Here is a 21,444-nt window from a genome sequence, read left to right on the forward strand (position 1 = left end):
TAGGGAACAACCAATTACACTAAGACACTACTAGTCTAACCACCACCGGTTCATAGACAACCGACAACCTACCAAAGTTAAAGTGAGTTCTTTAATAAATTATGAAACCAAACGTAGAATTTTTGTTTATCATCAAATGTTTTTTTTGTGAAATGTTGGGAGTAATTTTTAGAATGAACATATCTACATTGATAAATCCATCTAGCTTTATAGTATAACAAAGTCCAAAGCTGGATTGTACTTGCACTCGTATATATTTTCGATAACTTATCCGATTAAAGCTGATAGTGATGTGAAACGAGGATGAACGCATTAACTATTAGATGGCGAGATTGATACTTCCATGCTTTAATAATAATTCGACTTTTATCCACAACGTCCAACCGGTTTTTTTTTTGTTCCATAATTGTTTGTTTGAACTACTACTCCAGCCGTCCAAAACCATGATGATGATGAATTGATGATGATGATGATGATGATGATGTGAGTGTGGAGGAGGAGTTCTACAACGTTGCATAGTCATATATTCCAAAATATAGAGAAAGTGAAAAGGACTTCTTAATCATACATATAATATTACGTGCTTAATTTAAAACCATAAGAGTGTGACTTACTAGTCTCATTAATTTATATCTCAGCAAATAAGTCGGCCTTGCAAGAAAGTTCACATGACGCTTTAACTGGTAACTAATTCGGGTATTGAAAAAGAATATAGGACAGTGAATTCAGTCACGTGTCGATTATGATATTCCTTTTTCTTTCGTATTTTCTTTTAAATTTAGTAAAAAGCAAAAGAAAAACAAATGAATTTAACCGCTTACTCAAAAGTCAAACAAATTGAGATATTAATTTTAATCAAATATAATTTTAGAGGAGTGTATTCAGTCTGATATTTTATTTTAGGTGATTTGTGTAGAACAAACAAATCTCATGTTCTTTGAATTTGATCATGGATTTTAAATTTTGTTGAAATCAAATGTTATTGAACTAGTGATTTGAAAATCTATTTTAAAATTTCATGTTATTGAAAAATGAAAACGTTTAAAGATTTGATTTTTAATGATTTTAAAGAATTTTAGAGAATTTCTTTACTTGAAGGAGGATTTTATGTGAGATTTGAAAATTTTCAATCAATCATACAATTACCCAAAAATCATCAAAATCATATAAAAACTTACTAAATTTTCCCCAAGGTGACAATTAATAATCAACCACAATCTATATATAGTATGTTATACAATGAAATTAAATAACTTTCTTAACTTCATGCAATGGTAAGTATATAGTATCTCAATTTACAGGTGAAAGCAATAAAAAGGGTTATTAAATATATCTAGCTACTCCTCTCATCTGTAAATTGACCCCATATATGCACCACTCCCTTGAGACAGTCACAGAACATAAGCTCAATATCTCACTCAGTCAAAGACAGAGACAAAAAAACAATGGCGAAATCTCCAGAAACAGAGCATCCGAACAAAGTCTTTGGCTGGGCTGCTAGAGACAAATCCGGCGTTCTCTCTCCGTTCAACTTCTCTAGAAGGTTTTCGTACTTAATCATACCAAAATCCAAGATCCTCCTCGTACTCTGTTTTATCGGTTCTATCATATGGTGTTTTACAACTTATTTTCCATTTATGCTTAACCAAGCCTAGATTTGGTCCAAGATAGATCTGTTACAAAGTTTTGTTGTTATGTGTTCTTGTTTCTGTATTTAACATATAGTTTGGTGTGATTTTGATTCTGTAGAGACAATGGTGAAAATGATGTGACAGTGAAGATCTTGTTCTGTGGAGTTTGCCACACTGATTTACACACAGTCAAGAACGACTGGGGATACTCGTATTACCCTGTAGTTCCCGGGTAATCAAAAATAAATATATATATATGGTACTTAACATTTTGACCATCATATAACAAAACCTTTTCATATAATTCAGGCATGAGATCGTTGGGATCGCTACAAAAGTTGGCAAAAACGTGACTAAATTCAAAGAAGGAGATCGTGTAGGAGTAGGAGTGATCACTGGCTCATGCCAATCCTGCGAATCGTGTGACCAAGATCTTGAGAATTACTGCCCTCAGATGTCCTTCACATACAATGCGATCGGAGCCGATGGAACCAAGAACTACGGTGGCTATTCGGATAACATTGTGGTCGATCAACGGTTTGTTTTGCGGTTTCCCGAGAATTTACCGAGCGATTCGGGTGCGCCGTTGCTGTGTGCTGGAATCACTGTGTACAGTCCAATGAAGTATTATGGTATGACAGAGGCAGGGAAGCATTTGGGTGTAGCTGGACTTGGTGGCCTTGGTCATGTTGCTGTTAAGATTGCTAAAGCTTTCGGTTTGAAAGTTACTGTGATTAGTTCTTCTCCTAAGAAAGAAGAGGAAGCCATTACTCAGCTTGGTGCTGATTCGTTTCTTGTCACCACTGATCCTCAGAAAATGCAGGTAAACTAGGAGAGTGATTTTTACTATCTTGGTTAAAATCGAAGTTGGTTCAATCCGGTTTTCGATCGGTTCAGTTTCAGAAGGTAAAAAAGAGTGACATATTATCTTGGTTTTGTTTTGAAAACTTAGGCTGCAATTGGAACTATGGACTACATAATCGACACGGTATCAGCGGTACATGCTCTGTATCCGTTGCTCGGTTTACTCAAAGTCAACGGAAAGCTCATCGCTTTAGGATTACCTGAGAAGCCTCTTGAGCTACCAATGTTCCCTCTCGTTCTCGGTAACCACTTAAAGATTAAAATTTCTCAGCAAGATCTTATCGCGTGAAAGGCAAGTTAACTTGAGTTAGTGTTTACAGGAAGGAAAATGGTGGGAGGAAGTGACATTGGAGGGATGAAGGAGACACAAGAGATGCTTGATTTCTGCGCTAAGCACAACATCACGGCTGATATTGAATTGATTAAGATGGATGAGATTAACTCTGCCATGGAGAGGCTTGCTAAGTCTGATGTTAAGTACAGGTTCGTGATCGACGTGGCTAACTCCTTGAGCCCTCCATGACTTAGCCGAATATAAGAACGGACCATTGAGCAGGCTACAAAACTATTTCATTTTCTCGTGTTTATTATGCTTGTGTTTGCGTCTTCTCGAGTTACCTTTGTTATATGCTTTATGTTTGAGAATCGGTTTCTTCTCAGACAAGTTACCCTCTTTCTATGTTTTCTTCTCAGTTTCTCATGTTCTGTTTCTTAAGAGAAACTCTTTATGATTCGATAAAAGTTTGAACAATCTTCGATTTGGCAATAATATAAAGATGGATCATAGTCCCAAACAGCTCTGAACCTTTATGATTTGTTAAAAAGAAACTCCATAACATATATATATATATATATATATATGCGTTTGTTAACAATCAAGCTTTTTTGGGAGAAGGAGCCGGAGAGGAGTTTGGATTCTGGCAAAAGCCACGGAGGACATTAGCCTCCTCAGACGTAAATCCGAGAGAAGTGAGCATAGCCGGCCAACAATTGGTTGTGATGACGTCGACGGCTTCACAACAACCAACGCCGAGTTTTGTTTCGCCGTTGAGGAAGAAGAGAACGATCTCATTCGTGCACGATTTGAGCTCGTATAATGCGTTCCAGCATTCCATTAGTCCTCCACTTTGGAGCCTCGCCGCTATGTTGGTTGACTCCGCCGGGAGATATCTGCCGGAGACGGTGGTGTTTAGTAAGAGGAGGAGAACAAGTGTGACGGTGGAGAAGAGGAAAGTGGTGTTTGAAGCCATTATCTATCTGATTGGTGTTGTTTTGGTTTGGTGGTTTTGTGTGATTAGATTGGATTGTGATCGTTTGGTATTTATAGTGTGCTTAGGGAAGGATATTTTTTGGGTTAGTAGGAGATTAAAGAGTCATTAAAGGTTTTGTTAGTGGGGAAAGAAGTAAAGAGTGAATTGATTAAGAGTGGTTAAGCAGGATTAGTGAAGCGTCTTAAGCTGAAGAAGAGTTACGGAGATACGAAAGGTTGAGTTGTGAATATAAATAGATACTCGAGTATAAATTGTGGTATTGATGAAGTCAGTCAACAAAAGTGGCTGTAGTTTAGTGGTAAGAATTCCACGTTGTGGCCGTGGAGACCTGGGCTCGAATCCCAGCAGCCACACTATTTTTGAAAATTTTTTATCTGTCTAACACGTGCCAACTTTGCTCACGGACCTGCTTATCACAATTTGTTTTAATTGAAAAGCCCACCATACTTTCCTTATAGCCCATATATTGGTTTTATTTGGTTAAACTCAAAACCATATAGTATATTGTTGCTGGGAATGTTCAGATGAAGCGACTATATTTTTTCTTTTAAAAAGAATTTTCACACCAAAAAGAAAAAAATATTAATATTTTAAAAAGAGCAAATGAGATGAAAAATATTTTTTTTCCTTGTTTTGTTTGCGTGCGAAATGAAATGAGAAAACAAGAGCCAATAATAAATAAATAAAAAGTACGTAAAAGTGGCAAAAACTAAAATGGACTTATAAAAAGAGTGCCCTAAACTATGATCCTATATAACCTCGTTTAGGTCTGGCTAGTTGGACTTTGCCTTTTGATGGCTCAATCATTAGGATTTACTGATTTAGGTTAAGCAAAACTCCCAGTATTGAACGATTATTAAAAGTAAGTATAATTAATTGGAGAAAGCACATTTTTATCATGGGACTTAAGCTGCGTAGGCCAGCCGATTTGCGTACTAAGGTTTGAGCTAATAGTAAAATTCAACTATGAAAATAGCTACCGACAGATTGTGATCAGTAACACAGTAGATTAAACTTGAAAAAACTAGTTACAATAGTTCGCTTTGTTTTGGAACCAATTTTTACACGAAAAGAAAAAGAAAAGACACGAGCGAGCCCATTGACCTATATTTTTTAATATTCATTTATCTTATTGCATACATAGGAAGTTGGCATATTTAAATATTACCCGGAATAGCGAATAAAATACGATTTAGTGGGAAACTCTTAACAACTAACTAATGACCTTTTCCTGTAGGATAACACAATTATTCGATTCTAATTAACAATGTCTTTCTATAATTATTCGTCAGCTTCACAATAATGCGATACAGTGAAAACAATTTAAAAAACATGCTTCACTATAGTGGTAATTTTCGTCGGTGCCAATATTTGTATACTTAAATTTTTATCCTACTAATTAGTTTTGAATTGTATAAATTATCTGATTTGGTGGAGCCTTGTTGTAGGTCATCTAATGCTTTTGGCCATATATCGACCGACGAATATTCGCACTCCCACAGTCCGACGCAGTATAATATATACGCTATGCACCATTTAAAGAAGTCAGTACGTAGTAAGCATACGACGAGCTGGACTAAACGTGAATCAAAATTGTTAAATGTTTAATCATAGTTTACGAAGAAAATCAAATCCAAATTATATAATACCGCATGGTGCAACTAATCAAGATATTTAAATAATTAAAAAGCAAAACATACGGTAGTATAGATTCCTATCTAGTTGGTTAAATTAGACGCAATTATACCTGAATTAGTAAATACTTCTACAATTGTCTTTTCATTTTTCTGGGTGGTCACTACCTTCTTTTTTGTCCCCAGATGCTTGGTTGGCTGGTTAAATATGATAATCTTTTGGCAACATCTGTTTAGGAACGCATTGAGCGTAATTTATATCCTAGTTCACTTAGCTTGTGGCCAACTATTGGCCATCGTACATTAATTTGATAGAAAGACTAACTTCGTACCATCCAAATAATGATTCGGTTATCATTTCGCCATCAAAAATAACGATTTATATATGGCAAAGACATAGACATTTTAACAAATCTATTTACGATAATTCGGTAGAATATAGTTGTCCATGCATTGATGACTCTAATCAGTTTTAATAATAATACTTCATTAACATCATCATGTCGTATTTAACTATTTATATTCTAATCGAAACAGACCTGGTGTATTTAAATGCATATTAATCGATTAGATGGGGAGAAAGAAAAAAAACACCGTAAGACCTTTTCAAATGTCGTTTGTTTAAGCAAAATGATTATGGTTTATACAAATTAACTCTTATAACATCGTATTTGACAAGAAAAACGTAATCTGTATATTTTAAAACATTTTTATGACATACTCCTTGTCTATAAAAATTTCCGTTTTTAAAATAAAAAATGATAATATTTCCAAATTAAAAAGAGTTGCATATAGTTGACAAAAATAAAAGAGAGTTGCATATACGAATGATAATTTCGTTTTGGTGTGCTCGATTTGAACATTCTGCTCGTGTAGTTACATTTTTGTGTCGGCTGGTTTTATAGTTTAGAGACTGTTTAGTGAATGTTTATATGCCTTTTTACACACAAAAGAAAAAAAGAATAATGTATTTCCACTGTCGCATAAATATGAAGAAAAATGTTACGCCACCGACAAGATTTCATACCTTCTAACGTATTAAACTTAGAAAGAAACAAATTGTTTATTCAGAGTTGGTTTGGAAAAGATACTGATCCAACGGTCATGGATATTACATAGCATTATTTAATTAATACGACCAAAATATCCTGATGAAATCAATGTATACCTATTTAGAGCATCTTCAACCATGCCTTCATTTCAAAGGAAGTTCATCTTCAAAATAAAATAATACACCTTTAAATTTATTTCTTAAAAATTTTCTATTTACATTATAGTCTATAATTTTACCAATAATTTATTATAATCACAAATCTTTCATAGATAAATATAACATACACAATTAAAAAATATATCAAACAATATTAATAAAATACAATACCTTATATGATAAAACAACATAATATATATATAATATATAAAATAAAATTACATGTAAAATATAAATTTATTCAATATAATTATTTCCATAGATATATTCAAATAATAAAATTTATATAGATATATTTCAAATAATAGAATGTATATAGATATAAATCAAACAATTGAATTTATACAGATATATTTCAAACAATTAAACTTATTAGACCTATTTGTAAGATATAAAAGTTATAAAAATTAAAATAAAATATACATAAAATTTTAAGGGCAAATAGTGCACCTTCAAATTTGAGGATTCACTATTCAAACCCTTAAAAATTAAGGGTTTAAGGGTCTGTTGGAACGGTGTCAATGGGACCAGCTCCTCAAGCCACTGCAAACCTCGAGGTTCATCATCTTATTTCTCTTGAGACGCTGGATTGGGACAAAGAAAAAGTTCTGCAAATCCTCCTAGGTTACTCTCCACACCCTCCAGAATCGATTCTACAAAGTCTGGATATTATGAGAGTATTGTCCGGAATCCGACCTCTACCCTATACAAGATACGACCAAAGATTTTAAGTGGAAAGAGTTCATCTGGAATATCAAAACTTCCCCGAAGATCAAGTTCTTCCTATGGAAACTGATGAGGGCGCGGCAAGTCAATGTGGCGGCTTGTTGTCCTTTCTGTGGTGAAAGAGAATCCACAACTCACCTGTTCTTCACTTGTTCCTTCGCAAAACAGATATGGAAGCAGGCTCCGCTGCAACACCCAATCCAATTAGATCTCTTTACCACAACTATAGAGGTGTATGAAGCATTACAGAAGAGTACTTGCTTACCACCAACCGGAGTTGGATAGGGACCTCTGTACCCTTGGATCCTCTGGAAAATCTGGACTGCTCGCAACCATGAGATCTTTGAGAAACGCCATGACCCACCAAATGAGACTTTACGGGTGGCAATCACCCTAGCTCGTGAGTGGCAAGGGGCACAAGCACCAACAGAAGAACATAACGTCATTCAAAGGACCCCTAAACAACAACCATTGGCATCAGATGTGATCCTTGGCTTCTCCGATGCTGCCTGGGATCGAGCATCGCGATCTGCGGGCCTGGGATGGCACTTTTCGAACTGTGCCTCTAATACCCAAAAAAGATCTGATTCCATCGGGATGACTCATGTGGGTTCACCGTTCTTAGCAAAAGGACTCACCTTACTCAAAGCCTTGACACATGCATCAGATCTAGGTTTCTCAAAACTCTCTTTAGCTTCAGACTCGACTCAACTGATTGAAGCCATTAATTCGGAGACTCCTCACAAAGAGCTCCATGGGATTCTACACGATATCCTAACTATCTCTTCTACTTTTCACGAACTTTCCTTTCGGTTTATACCCAGAGAGCAAAATAAGAAAGCTGATGCTCTAGCAAAAGCGATTTTAAAAGACTCCACTATGTATGCGGCTGTTCAGGTTTAAATGAAATGAATCGGTTTGACAAAAAAAAAAAAAAAATCTGTTGGAACTAAAAAACCCTCAAATTTTGAGGGGTTAAGGGTCTGTTGGAGATGCTCTTAGAAGCTTCATACAAAAATAAATAAAGGAAAGCTTCTAAACTTTGGTTTCCTTTTTTTTCCATCATTACAATATTCACGTGTAATATAATAACTCTGGATGTTTATTAATAAATGATCCAATTATTAACAAAATAATTCTGATCTTGCAATCATAATTTAGTTACGCATTCAAAACAATAATTTACTTTAGTAAAAAAAATAAAACAATTAACCATTAAATTACGTTACGAACTAACCATTAAACTGTGGATATGGGGTAATAAAGGAAAAAGGCAACAAAAACTCAGGGGTTTTCTTAAAATTACAGCGCTGGACCCGAATCCGTATCTATTGTATTGGTAACAAAACAAGCCCTCAAGCTATTGTTCTCCAGAACCTGTAAATATCTCTCAGTTGTCGTTCGGTCTAAAAATATCTCTTCTTTTTACTAAATGAACTAATTAATCTCATTCTCATTAAACAGATAAAATGTACATAGAGTGCCTTATATACAGACTCTAACCTGGTTTACTTAATACACCTAAACCAGAACACAAAGAGATTATAACCGGTTTATACAATACCAGTGCACAATATTTAGCTATCAAAAACAAATACATTACAATAGTCCCCCTCAAGATGGGACAAAGAGATTGATCAGACCCATCTTGTCTATTAAATAGCGGAATGGAGCAGGATGAAGAGCTTTTGTGAATGGATCTGCAAGTTGTTCCTCAGAACAAACATGAATCAACTGAAACCAACCTGCAAGTAACCTCTCTCGAGTGCTGTGACAGTCCTTTTCCATGTGCTTTGTATGCTCATGAAAGACTGGATTGTGAGCGATGTGAATCGCAACTTCATTGTCACAGGAAAAGAGAGTAGGCTTTACTAGACGAACCTGGAATTCTTTGAGGAAAAATATGAGCCACATAAGTTCATCAGAAGCAAAGGACATGCTTCGGTATTCAGCTTCAGCAGATGATTTTGCAACAACCTGTTGCTTCTTAGATTTCCAAGAGATAAGGGAAGAACCCAAGAAGAAACAATATCCATTAGTAGACCTTATGGAATCCACACACGAACCATAATCAGCATCCGCATAACCAATGAATTGTAATTCAAACTTGGAGGAATAAAACAAGCCTTGACCCACTGTTCCTTTGATATACGCCAGAATAGTGTGCAGAGCTTGCCAATGATCTTTACGTGGAGCCTCTGAATACTGACTCAACTTGTTGACAGCAAATGTTAGATCAGGTCGCGTGATCTGCAGATACATTAAGCGACCAATGAGACACCGATAAGGCTTAGCATCAACAAAGTCACCTCCTGTATCTTTCGAAAGCTTGATAGTAGGATCAAGAGGAACATGAGATGGCTTGCAGCCCAACATGACCGTATCATCCAACAGATCCAGAGCATATTTGCGTTGACAGATTGTGATTCCAGAAGCTGATCTTGCTATCTCCAGCCCTAAGAAATATTTCAACGGCCCCAAATCTCTTAGCTTGAAATAAGAATGAAGCTGTTGTTCTAGAACATCCACCGCTGGATCATTGTTACTGGCGATGAGTATATCATCGACATAGACCAACACACACATGAAGACAGATTCTGTGATTTTAAAGAAGCAAGTATGATCACAATAAGATGTAGTAAACCCCAAAGTCAAAAGAGTAGTGGAAAACTTAAGGAACCATTGCCGAGAGGCTTGCTTAAGACCATACATGGACTTCTTTAACTTGTAGACAACATTGGGAGGGATGGAGTCCCCCTTACTAGATGCATATCCAGGTGGCAACTTCACATATATCTCTTCATCAAGATCACCATTCAAAAAGGCATTAGAGATGTCAAGCTGGGTTAGAGAAAAACCATGAATATCTGAGATAGCAAGAAGCAATTTAAGTGATGTAAGCTTGGCAACAGGAGAGAAAGTTTCATGAAAATCAACACCTTCCTCTTGATTATAACCTTTAGCAACCAATCTTGCCTTATACCTTTCAACACTACCATCAACATTGAATTTGATCTTAAAAATCCACTTACAACCGAAAGGAACTTTGTTTGGAGGCAGTGAGCAGATCTCCCAAGTACCAGTCACTTCCAAAGCATCAATTTCAGTCCCCATAGCACCACACCAAACCTTATGTTTCTTTGCCTCAGTGTAGGTTTTGGGTTCAAGTTCTTTATCAATGGAAACCAAAAAAAGAGTAATAGATTGGAGAGAGTTTTCCATAAGAAAGATATTGAGAGAATGGTTGAGGACCCTACTGAATGACAGTAGTAATCCTGAAGATAAGCTGGTGTTTTTGTTCTCCTGTGAGATGTTTGAGTAGAAGACTCAGGAACATCAGTTATAGGGTTAACAGAAGGCTGAACCTCTACAGAAGGAGAAGATAGAGAAGTATCTTCGCCAGATGAATCAGATGACACAGGAGAATTGTTAATCAAATCAGGAAAAAAGTCAATATTAGCTAGAGACAAATCTGATTTGACAAACGGAAAGAGCTGTTCGTGGAACACCACATGTCTTGAGATAAAGATATTGTTACTCTCAAGATCAAGAAGCTTATATCCTTTGTATCCAGAAGGATAACCAAGAAAAACACAAGCCTTAGCTCTAGGGTCAAATTTATGTCCGTTCTTGGGTGAGGTAGAAGCATAACAAAGACAACCAAAGCTTTTTAATTGACTATAATCTGGCTGTTTCTTTGTGAGAACCTCAAATGGACTTTTATCATCAAGAATAGGAGCAGGTAGGCGATTAATAAGATGAACTGCAGTGAGAATGCAATCACCCCAGTAAGGAAGAGGAATGTGAGATTGAAAAAATAAAGCTCTAGCAACATTGAGGATATGTTGATGTTTTCTTTCAAAAACAAAATTTTATTGTGGAGTTTCAGGACAAGAATGGAAAGATTGGATACCTTTAGAGTGAAATAGGTCTTTAAAAGAAAGTTCTGGAGCATTGTCGGATCTAACCCCCTTAAGTTTAGTTTCATATTGAGTTTCTATCATCTTAATAAAAGTGGGAAAAATTTGTAAGAAATCAGACTTTTGTTTAAGAAGATAAACCCAAATGGCTCTAGAACAATCATCAACAATAGTTAAGAAGTATTTAAAACCATCATAAGTAGGAACTGAAAAAGGTCCCCATGTATCCATATGGAATAGATCTAAAAGTTTATCACTAATATTATTATGAGAAATAAAAGGGATATATTTTTGTTTTGAAAGATGACAGACTTTACAATGAGAATCTGAAACATCCTTTAGTTTAGGAAAAGCTAAGATGTTATACATAGGTAACAACTTAGACATAGAGGGATGTCCTAGCCTTTTATGCCACAATTCAGGACTAGGAACAACATTAGCCAAGATAGGAACATTATTAAGAGGGATACCTGATAAAGAAAGAGAGTCTATATCCAGAAAATAGAGGTTTGCCACTTCTCTACCTTTCCCAATCATTAGGCCCCGAGTACGATCCTGAATTTCACAACAATAATCATCAAACCAGACTCCATAACCTAGTTGTTTAGCAAGAGAGCTGACACTAAGAAGGTTAAATTTGAATTGAGGGATGAAAAGAACTTTTTCTAAGGTTAAATTACTACCCAATGTAACAGTTCCTAGACCGATAATGCTCACGAGGTCGCCATTAGGCAAGGAAACAGTAGTATTTGAGAGAATAGTGAGATTAGAAAAAGAATTTTTATCATGAAAGATATGATGTAAAGCTCCAGAATTCACAACCCAAGCATTAATAGCAATAGCGTTGCTATTAACAGAACATACATAAGGCCTAGCATTTCCGGAAAAAGAACATAGGATAGAGGGGTAAAACTTACCGGAAATGGGGCAAACTGTTGAAGAAGAAGGTTTGGAAACTGAGACAGAGTGAACTTCAGGGTTGGTGATGGTGCTTGAAGACTGAAGCTTGGTGCTGAGGTATGACATAAGCTGTTGGATCTGTGTTGGAGTAAGATCATCAGACAAAGCACTGAGAGTTTCTGAACTTTCATCGATTGCTACATTGGCCAAAGCAGGCGTAGGAACTGATCCTTTATGTTTTGACTTGAAATGAGCTGGATAACCAACTCTTTTGTAGCATCGCTCAGCAATGTGTCCAGCTCGTCCACAGAATGTGCAAATAGGCTTGTCTTTCCTCTGATTAGCTGAATCACCGCCATATTGTTGCCCTTGTCCTGAAGTAACAACATTAGTCTGAACCTGAGTATTGGACACTTGAAAAACAGCAGGATCAACACTAGTGTGAGAGGGAAGACGAGCTGACTTCTGACTGTCCTCTTGATCAAGAAGATTATAAACCTCAGACATAGTAGGCAAAGTTTTCTTCATCAGAATCTGACTCCTAACCGTATCATAGTTATCATTAAGTCCCATAAGAAAGTCTATGACACGATTGGTTTCTCTTTCTGTGATTAAAGCTTCAACAGAGTGAGCTGTAGCTTAAAGACTGCTTAATTCTGCCCATAAAGACTGAGTGTGTGTGTGATAAGAGGAAAGAGTCATATTGCCCTGACGTAGAGAGTGAATCCGCTGGCGAATCTTGTAAAGTCTTGGCAAATTGGACTTGTAAAATCGTGTGTGGAGATCCTTCCAAATATCTGATGACTTCTTAATGTAGAGGATGCTTGTATAGATCTCTGGAGTAACACTATTCAACAACCACGATTTGACCATGCTATTGCACCTAGACCAGATCTTGCAGTACGGATCATCTTCATCAGGTTTACCAATAGAGTCGTCTAGAAAACCAAGTTTGTTCTTAGCTTCTATACTAGTGGTCATAGCAACCACCCAAGTTCCATAATTAGTTCCATCTAACAGACTAGCAGTCAAAACTAATCTTGGATGATCTGCGCTCTGAAGATGATAGGGACTATGAACATTATCTGGTGAATCTGATACCTCGAAGTGATGTGGAGAACCTTTGGGAAACATCGCTCGAGTTTGATTGATTTCCTGAACATCGGAGTCGCGACGAGCTTGAACGGAACCATACGCTAGCTTGCGAGATCTCGGCGATGTGGTTTGCGGTGGATCCGGTGAGATAGATCTGTACTTCGATTTGCAATTTCGCTTCCCCATCGTTGACTGTGAGAAATCGGATCTAACGAAGAAGAGATTGATGATCGAAGCTTGAAAGAACAGAATCTGAGATGAATTTTGCGGAAGAAGTGAATGAGAATTTTTTCGAGAAAAAAAATTTTCTGGGAATCAAGATGAGAAAGTTAGTTACGATCGTGATTTTGCTCTGATACCATTTTACTAAATGAACTAATTAATCTCATTCTCATTAAACAGATAAAATGTACATAGAGTGTCTTATATACAGACTCTAACCTAGTTTATTTAATACACCTAAACCAAAACACAAAAAAATTATAAACTGTTTATACAATACCAGTGCACAATATTTAGCTATAAAAAACAGATCCATTACAATACTTCTCATCAGTCCATGATGATACCAAAATAATCAAAATATTTTTATTTATTTATTTTTTGGTTTGTAGTTTTTCTTTTTCATCCTTTCACCAACTCTAGAAGAAGGTGGGACTCACACTAGTCTCCAGCTCCACCACCACCATAGCCATCGTCGTTTTATCCGGGACCCACTTATTATATATGTGACGTCTCTGTGTTTGTTTATAAACATTTGTTTCAGTCTCTTAATTTCATCTGTTTAATTTATAAAGTGAGAGAGAGAGAGAGAGAGGTATTTGATCTCAATTTTTGCTGTCCACATTTTATTAACACAAGTCTGTCTGTCTGTCTGGGGGTTGTGTCTGAATCCTCTTCTCTTCTCTTCTTTCTCTCTCACATTCATCTTTCTTTCAATCTATCAGACACAAGAAAAAACCCCTGATTTCACATTGCTTTTGTCAGTCTGTAAAATTCTCTAGAATCAGTGACTCACTCACTTAAATCCAAAGAGCTTTTTTAAATTTATTTATATATTATTTTGGTTGTTGTTGTGGAGGAATCAAAATAGCTAAGCCCTTTGCAAAAAACTCGTTTTTCTTCTTCTTCGGGATCTCTTCTTTTCGTTTTATTTATTACTATAAATATATATATACACCAGACCCAATAATATATATATATATTTATTGTCGATTGGGTTTTTTTATTTCGTCTCCTCCTTCGTCTACCATACTGCATGCTCTGAATCGGTGTGTAATGGAAGAAGCTCAACAGTCTGGATCCATCATCCGGGTCGGGTCGGGTTTAGGTCTCTGAGCAATATAGGGGCAGAGAGAGAGAGATATAAATTCGGTTTTTTTTTTTGAGAGAAGAAGGCATGAATACTGGTGGACGGCTCATTGCTGGCTCTCACAACCGAAACGAATTCGTTCTCATTAACGCCGATGAGAGTGCCAGAGTAAGAGATTTCATTATTTTTACTTCCCCTCTTGATTTCTTTCGTTTTCACTCCTCAATTGAATTTATTCACCAAAAAAAAGTTTTTTTTTTTTTTCCTTCTCTTGGGATTTAGATTATAAGAATCTTGATGGAATTTTATGTGATCTGAGGTTACTGAAATTGGAAGTTTCTGGGTGGAGTAAGGCCGCAACCCACATGTTCTTCTGTTTTTTTTTTTTCCTTTTTCTTCAAGTGTTGTTGCATGATTCATACGTGTCGGCAGAGTTGTCCTGAGTTACAAATCATGTTCTTGGTTTATCTGAGCTGCTCTTTATTGCTCTCACCTGATTCAGATGGGATACTAATTAGTAATTAGTGTCTCAATTATGTTAAAAACGACAACTTTCATAAAATTCTGATTCACAATAAGCTACAAGTGTTTCTTTTTGAGTCTAGATCCATCTCTAGGATTTGATTAAAGACTGATATGTTTTCATTTGTTCTTGTGATTTTTTTTTGCTATATAGATACGATCAGTACAAGAACTTAGTGGGCAAACATGTAAAATCTGTAGAGATGAAATCGAATTAACGGTCAACGGTGAGCTCTTTGTTGCTTGCAACGAATGCGCATTCCCTGTTTGTAGACCTTGCTACGAGTATGAACGTAGAGAAGGCAATCAAGCTTGTCCTCAGTGCAAAACTCGATACAAACGGATTAAAGGTAGTCCACGTGTTGACGGAGATGATGATGAAGAAGACGACATTGATGATCTTGAGTATGAGTTTGATCATGGGATGCACCCTGAACACGCCGTTGAAGCCGCTTTATCTTCACACCTTAACACTGGTCGTGGTGGTTTAGATTCAGCTCCACCTGGTTCTCAGATTCCTCTTTTGACTTATTGTGATGAGGTGAGGAATCCAAATTGCTTTCTTTCATTGAAAACGTTGTTGCTTTGATGATTCTTTTTTCTTATAATTTGTATGTTTTTTTTTCTTTCAGGATGCTGATATGTATTCTGATCGACATGCTCTTATCGTGCCTCCTTCAACGGGATATGGGAATCGAGTCCATCCTGCACCGTATACAGATTCTTCTGCACCTCGTATGTGTTTACTTTTATGACTCCTACCCTTTTGTTTATATGAATTTTCTCACCTTCTAATAAGTTATGAAATGGTTTTGTTTTGTATTACAGCACAGGCAAGATCAATGGTTCCTCAGAAAGATATAGCGGAATATGGATATGGAAGTGTTGCTTGGAAGGACCGTATGGAAGTTTGGAAGAAACGGCAAGGCGAAAAACTTCAGGTCATTAAACATGATGACGACGAACTGGATGATCCTGACATGCCTATGTAAGTTCAATGGTTTTGTTAAAATCTCATATAATCTTTTTGTGTTCAATGGTTTTGTTTTCTTATTGTTGTATAAACATTCTTGGTGCTAAAATCAGGATGGATGAAGGAAGACAACCTCTCTCAAGAAAGCTACCTATTCGTTCAAGCAGATTAAATCCTTATAGGATGTTGATTTTGTGCCGGCTCGCAATTCTTGGTCTTTTCTTTCATTATAGAATTCTCCATCCAGTCAATGATGCATATGGATTATGGTTAACATCAGTTATATGCGAAATATGGTTCGCCGTATCTTGGATTCTTGATCAATTCCCCAAATGGTATCCTATAGAACGTGAAACATACCTCGATAGACTCTCTCTCAGGTAACAGAAACTCAAAAAGACTACTTGCATGCAAATATTCATTTTTTACATTTCCAAAGATTTTTAAAACTCTGTTTTTCTCATTAGGTACGAGAAGGAAGGAAAACCATCAGGACTAGCACCTGTTGATGTTTTTGTTAGTACAGTGGATCCATTGAAAGAGCCACCGTTGATTACAGCAAACACTGTTCTTTCAATTCTAGCTGTTGATTATCCTGTGGATAAGGTTGCGTGTTATGTATCAGACGATGGTGCAGCGATGCTTACATTTGAAGCTCTCTCTGATACAGCTGAGTTTGCTAGAAAATGGGTTCCTTTTTGTAAGAAGTTCAATATCGAGCCACGAGCTCCCGAGTGGTATTTTTCCCAGAAGATGGATTATCTGAAGAACAAAGTTCATCCTGCTTTTGTTAGGGAGCGTCGTGCTATGAAGGTTTCCATTGCTGCTTTTGCTCTTTTTGCGTATATCCAATGATAAATATATTATTTTAAAAATCTGATTTTATATTTTTGTTTGTTGCAGAGAGATTATGAGGAATTTAAAGTGAAGATAAATGCATTGGTTGCTACAGCACAGAAAGTGCCTGAGGAAGGTTGGACTATGCAAGATGGAACTCCTTGGCCTGGAAACAACGTCCGAGACCATCCTGGAATGATTCAGGTAATGATATGACTCTGTTCTTATTATGTTCTGGTTTGTTCTAGTTCTCAATATATCTTCAGACCGAAGGCATTTTTAATAGGTTTTGAAAATGGCAGGTGTTCTTGGGACATAGTGGAGTTCGTGATACGGATGGGAATGAGTTACCTCGTCTAGTGTATGTTTCTCGTGAGAAGCGGCCTGGATTTGATCACCACAAAAAAGCTGGAGCTATGAATTCCTTGGTTAGGATAACGTGTTTCTTGATTTGTCAATTTCTCTGCTTTCCTGAGTATAAGTAAACAAAAAACTCATTTTACTTTTTTTCTTGAAGATCCGAGTCTCCGCTGTTCTATCAAACGCTCCTTACCTTCTTAATGTTGATTGTGATCACTACATCAACAACAGCAAAGCAATTAGAGAAGCTATGTGTTTCATGATGGATCCGCAATCCGGAAAGAAAGTTTGTTATGTTCAGTTTCCGCAGAGGTTTGATGGGATTGATAGACATGATCGATACTCAAACCGCAATGTGGTGTTCTTTGATGTATGTGTCCTTATGTTATTTTGCTCTGTTTCTTTTTTATGTTTTACTGCTCTTCCACTTTTCTCATTTGATCATTGTTGGTGTGAAAACAGATTAACATGAAAGGTCTTGATGGTATACAAGGACCGATTTATGTCGGGACAGGTTGTGTCTTTAGAAGACAAGCTCTTTATGGTTTTGATGCACCAAAGAAGAAGAAGCCACCAGGCAAAACCTGCAATTGTTGGCCTAAATGGTGTTGTTTGTGTTGTGGGTTGAGAAAGAAGAGTAAAACGAAAGCTAAAGATAAGAAAAACAATGTTAAAGAGACTTCAAAGCAGATTCATGCAGTAGAGAACATCGCAGAAGGGGTCATTGTCCCAGGTATCAAAGAAGGAGAAAACATAAACATTTCTTGTTTGGTTTCTATCTTGTTTCAAATTCTAATTAGCTGGTTTTTATGTTAGTGTCAAATGTTGAGAAGAGATCTGAAGCAACACAATTGAAATTGGAGAAGAAGTTTGGACAATCTCCTGTTTTCGTTGCCTCTGCTGTTCTACTAAACGGTGGAGTTCCCCGAAATGCAAGCCCCGCGTGTTTGTTGAGAGAAGCCATTCAAGTTATCAGCTGCGGATATGAAGATAAAACCGAATGGGGAAAAGAGGTAAAAAAAAAAACATTACATAGTTTGCAAATTCAACTACAGAGGAGGTTCTTGTGATTTCATTCTTGCTGATAATGTTATGCAGATCGGGTGGATTTATGGATCGGTTACTGAAGATATCTTGACGGGTTTCAAGATGCATTGCCATGGATGGAGATCTGTGTACTGTATGCCAAAGCGTGCAGCTTTCAAAGGATCTGCTCCCATAAACTTGTCTGATCGTCTTCATCAAGTTCTACGTTGGGCTCTTGGCTCTGTTGAGATTTTCTTGAGCAGACATTGTCCGATATGGTATGGTTATGGTGGTGGGTTAAAATGGTTGGAGAGATTTTCTTACATCAACTCCGTTGTCTATCCTTGGACTTCACTTCCATTGATCGTCTACTGTTCCCTCCCTGCGGTCTGTTTACTCACCGGGAAATTCATCGTCCCCGAGGTACTACTACTGTAGTGATATTGACCTCTGCATTTTCATTTTGACTTAGTTTTTTCTAAAATGTAGTGTGTTTTGCTATGACAGATAAGCAACTACGCAGGTGTTCTCTTCATGCTCATGTTCATATCCATAGCAGTAACTGGAATCCTCGAAATGCAATGGGGACGTGTTGGAATTGACGACTGGTGGAGAAACGAGCAATTTTGGGTAATCGGAGGAGCCTCTTCTCATCTATTTGCTCTGTTTCAAGGTTTGCTCAAAGTTTTAGCTGGAGTTGACACGAACTTCACGGTCACATCAAAAGCAGCAGACGATGGAGCTTTCTCTGAGCTTTACATATTCAAGTGGACAACTTTGCTGATTCCTCCTACAACGCTTTTGATCATAAACATCATTGGAGTAATTGTGGGTGTTTCGGATGCAATTAGCAATGGGTATGACTCTTGGGGACCTCTGTTTGGGAGACTGTTCTTCGCACTTTGGGTCATTGTTCATTTATACCCATTCCTGAAGGGGATGCTTGGGAAACAAGATAGAATGCCTACAATAATTGTGGTTTGGTCAATTCTGCTAGCGTCAATCTTGACGCTCTTGTGGGTAAGAGTGAACCCGTTTGTGGCTAAAGGTGGACCAGTGTTGGAGATATGTGGTCTGAATTGTGGAAACTAAAGAAGGAAGAGTAAAAGGAGTATTTTGTTGGAGCTTAGGAAGCAGATGTATTGATGGTGATGAGGATGTGTACTCCTATTTTGGTGGTTGTTGGATGAATGATGCAAGTGTGTGTTCTTAGATAAAAGATGTGCAGTTTTTTACAAGTTTTAAAACTTTTGTTTTTGGTTTTTGTTCTCCCCTAAATTAATTCTTTTGTTATCAATGTTATACTAAATAGAGTTGTTTGTTTTTATTTTTCTTTCTTTTACATGTACTTTTTAGAGTTATTCACTAGCTATTGTATAATACAATAAGGATTATATAGATACACTTTGTTAATAATGGATTTTAGTGTCGTTTCACACTTTTTTTTTTTTTTTTTTTTGTATTTTGTTCATAAAATAGAACTATTGATCATCAGCATTTATGTGAAAAAAAAAAGAGACCTTGTAACGGTAATGTAATTAAAACCAAAATCTATTGAAAGGGTGCAAAGCCACCGAATGTTCCACATCGGATGATGATGGTACGATTAAGATGATAACACGTGGAATGAAGGGGGGGGGGTGCTGTGTTTATTCCTTATCAATTACCGGAGTGGACCCCACCAAATCGTATAATTGAAGTCAAACGCATCTATTTCTAATTTCTCTCTCTTCAGAAAAATGGAAACCTCATCACACAAGGACACACAAGAGTCGTTGGATCTGCAAAAAAGAAAAATCTTAAAGTCGGTCAATAGCTTCGACGGTTCAGGATCATTTCATTAAAATACACTTTGATCCACTGGATGATCATGATCAGAGGCTTGATTTATATTTTTCACTTTTAAATATTATTATCTTCTCTGAAAGTTGCAAATCTTTCACAAGACACGTTCTTCTTGCAAACCGACGTTGTAGTCTCCTTTTTTTTTTTCTTTAATAGTTTGCCTTATTGCTTCTTTTCTATTATAGTATATAAAAGACGACAAAACAAAACGATACGCAAAAAAAAACAAAACACAGAGGATACACGTAAACGTGATCAGAGAGTGGTCAAAAGGGAGACAAGACAATATAAATTCGATCGATCGAGGATCCATTTATTCGGAAAAAAATGATCAATCAAATGGAGGACCATATTGGTTTTTCGGGAGATTCTTCGTCAGAGATTGCGATTTCGGAGACGGAGATGGAGGCGGCGAAGCAGCTCGTGCAGTTGAGCGAAGATGATACGTTGAGCTGTAGCAGCGGCACTGGCTGGAGCGTTTCCGGTCACGACGCTTGTGAAGGGAAAGCGGAAGGCGGTCATAATACCAAGAGACAAGAAGAAGTTGTTGTTAGTTCCAAGGTTAGAGATCATTTGGTCGGAAATGAGCTAAACGACGGCGTGTGTAGGAGCAATAAGAATGTTACGGGCGGACGACAGAGTTTTATAAAGGCGATCATGGAGACGAATACAAGGATAAATAAGAAGCAGAAGTATCGATCTCTCGCGAGCATCTACAGAGCGACGAAGGAGATATTACGAGAGGCTAGTTGATTATATAAGTCGGATGGCTAATTACGTTCTAATGACGTTGGTTAAAAGCGTGTTTTAATTATTATATGTCATCGTTTTCTATGGGTTTTGTATGTAAGTATCTGTTAGCGTTGAACCGGGAGAAGGTGCTAGAAGAAGAATTGTGAATCTTTGCAATAATTATTTAAGTATTTAACAGAAATTTGTTTGACAAAATGTTATTTAATCATTTCTGGACCTGTTCTATATTAAAGTTGACGTAAGTGCATTGAAATTACATTAACTGTTCAACAATTTGTTTTCCCCAAGCACGGCTCAGATTCGTTCTCAACGGCGGCAACTTGGAGTTATCTTTATCCATCAGGACCTAAGGTTGACCGGTATGAGTCGGTTTGGATCAAGAGAAGGATCCCCAAGCACGCCGTCATTGCTTGGCTTATCTCGCGTCATAGGCTCCATACGAGGGATCGGCTGGTACGATGGGGTATTTCGGTTCATTCTGTGTGTCTTCTGTGTAATGCTCATGACGAGACTCATCAACATCTCTTTTTTTGAATGCTCTTATGCGGATGGAGTTTGGCAACAT

The 21,444-nt window shown here is 36.9% G+C and overlaps 5 protein-coding genes and 1 non-coding gene across 6 annotated transcripts; 5 read left to right on the forward strand and 1 right to left on the reverse strand.

Moving 5' to 3' along the window:
• Window positions 1-805: 805 nt before the first annotated feature.
• Window positions 806-3,289, forward strand: LOC104720853 (putative cinnamyl alcohol dehydrogenase 9). The gene is made up of 5 exons (XM_010438749.2): window positions 806-1,543; window positions 1,750-1,863; window positions 1,941-2,454; window positions 2,584-2,737; window positions 2,816-3,289. Exons 1-5 carry the CDS (start codon window positions 1,446-1,448, stop codon window positions 3,016-3,018), a joined length of 1,083 nt encoding a protein of 360 aa, XP_010437051.1. The 5' UTR covers window positions 806-1,445; the 3' UTR covers window positions 3,019-3,289.
• LOC104720852 (egg cell-secreted protein 1.4) lies at window positions 3,198-3,984 on the reverse strand. The gene has a single exon (XM_010438748.2). It carries the CDS (start codon window positions 3,743-3,745, stop codon window positions 3,371-3,373), a length of 375 nt encoding a protein of 124 aa, XP_010437050.1. The 5' UTR covers window positions 3,746-3,984; the 3' UTR covers window positions 3,198-3,370.
• Window positions 3,985-4,047: 63 nt separating this feature from the next.
• Window positions 4,048-4,119, forward strand: TRNAH-GUG (transfer RNA histidin (anticodon GUG)). Its single transcript has one exon. It is a non-coding gene; the product is annotated as a tRNA-His (tRNA).
• A 3,012-nt stretch (window positions 4,120-7,131) lies between these two features.
• Window positions 7,132-8,239, forward strand: LOC147933494 (uncharacterized). Its single transcript, XM_087476497.1, has 2 exons — window positions 7,132-7,287; window positions 7,622-8,239. Exons 1-2 carry the CDS (start codon window positions 7,132-7,134, stop codon window positions 8,237-8,239), a joined length of 774 nt encoding a protein of 257 aa, XP_087332623.1.
• A 5,494-nt stretch (window positions 8,240-13,733) lies between these two features.
• Window positions 13,734-19,719, forward strand: LOC104720854 (cellulose synthase A catalytic subunit 2 [UDP-forming]). Its single transcript, XM_010438750.3, has 13 exons — window positions 13,734-14,731; window positions 15,240-15,626; window positions 15,718-15,820; window positions 15,914-16,073; window positions 16,172-16,438; window positions 16,526-16,871; window positions 16,962-17,099; window positions 17,198-17,323; window positions 17,413-17,625; window positions 17,718-17,988; window positions 18,072-18,268; window positions 18,354-18,704; window positions 18,789-19,719. Exons 1-13 carry the CDS (start codon window positions 14,651-14,653, stop codon window positions 19,371-19,373), a joined length of 3,225 nt encoding a protein of 1,074 aa, XP_010437052.1. The 5' UTR covers window positions 13,734-14,650; the 3' UTR covers window positions 19,374-19,719.
• A 7-nt stretch (window positions 19,720-19,726) lies between these two features.
• Window positions 19,727-21,074, forward strand: LOC104720855 (uncharacterized). Its single transcript, XM_010438751.3, has one exon. It carries the CDS (start codon window positions 20,454-20,456, stop codon window positions 20,877-20,879), a length of 426 nt encoding a protein of 141 aa, XP_010437053.1. The 5' UTR covers window positions 19,727-20,453; the 3' UTR covers window positions 20,880-21,074.
• Window positions 21,075-21,444: the final 370 nt, after the last annotated feature.

The sequence above is a fragment of the Camelina sativa genome, chromosome 11 (genome assembly GCF_030686135.1).
Source record: "Camelina sativa cultivar CO46 ecotype springtype chromosome 11, ASM3068613v1".
NCBI lineage: Eukaryota > Viridiplantae > Streptophyta > Magnoliopsida > Brassicales > Brassicaceae > Camelina > Camelina sativa.

Excerpts from the sequence above, each read along its gene's own strand:
- LOC147933494 (XM_087476497.1), top strand. The coding sequence starts at position 7,132 with ATGGGACCAGCTCCTCAAGCCACTGCAAACCTCGAGGTTCATCATCTT. Across the intron at positions 7,288-7,621 it reads AAAGTCTGGATATTATGAGA|GGACCTCTGTACCCTTGGAT; the intron begins GTATTGTCCGGA and ends GGAGTTGGATAG.
- LOC104720855 (XM_010438751.3), top strand. The coding sequence starts at position 20,454 with ATGATCAATCAAATGGAGGACCATATTGGTTTTTCGGGAGATTCTTCG.
- LOC104720852 (XM_010438748.2), bottom strand. The coding sequence starts at position 3,745 with ATGGCTTCAAACACCACTTTCCTCTTCTCCACCGTCACACTTGTTCTC.
- LOC104720853 (XM_010438749.2), top strand. The coding sequence starts at position 1,446 with ATGGCGAAATCTCCAGAAACAGAGCATCCGAACAAAGTCTTTGGCTGG. Across the intron at positions 1,544-1,749 it reads CCGTTCAACTTCTCTAGAAG|AGACAATGGTGAAAATGATG; the intron begins GTTTTCGTACTT and ends TTGATTCTGTAG. Across the intron at positions 2,738-2,815 it reads AATGTTCCCTCTCGTTCTCG|GAAGGAAAATGGTGGGAGGA; the intron begins GTAACCACTTAA and ends TAGTGTTTACAG.
- LOC104720854 (XM_010438750.3), top strand. The coding sequence starts at position 14,651 with ATGAATACTGGTGGACGGCTCATTGCTGGCTCTCACAACCGAAACGAA. Across the intron at positions 16,439-16,525 it reads CTCGATAGACTCTCTCTCAG|GTACGAGAAGGAAGGAAAAC; the intron begins GTAACAGAAACT and ends TTTTCTCATTAG. Across the intron at positions 16,872-16,961 it reads GGGAGCGTCGTGCTATGAAG|AGAGATTATGAGGAATTTAA; the intron begins GTTTCCATTGCT and ends TGTTTGTTGCAG.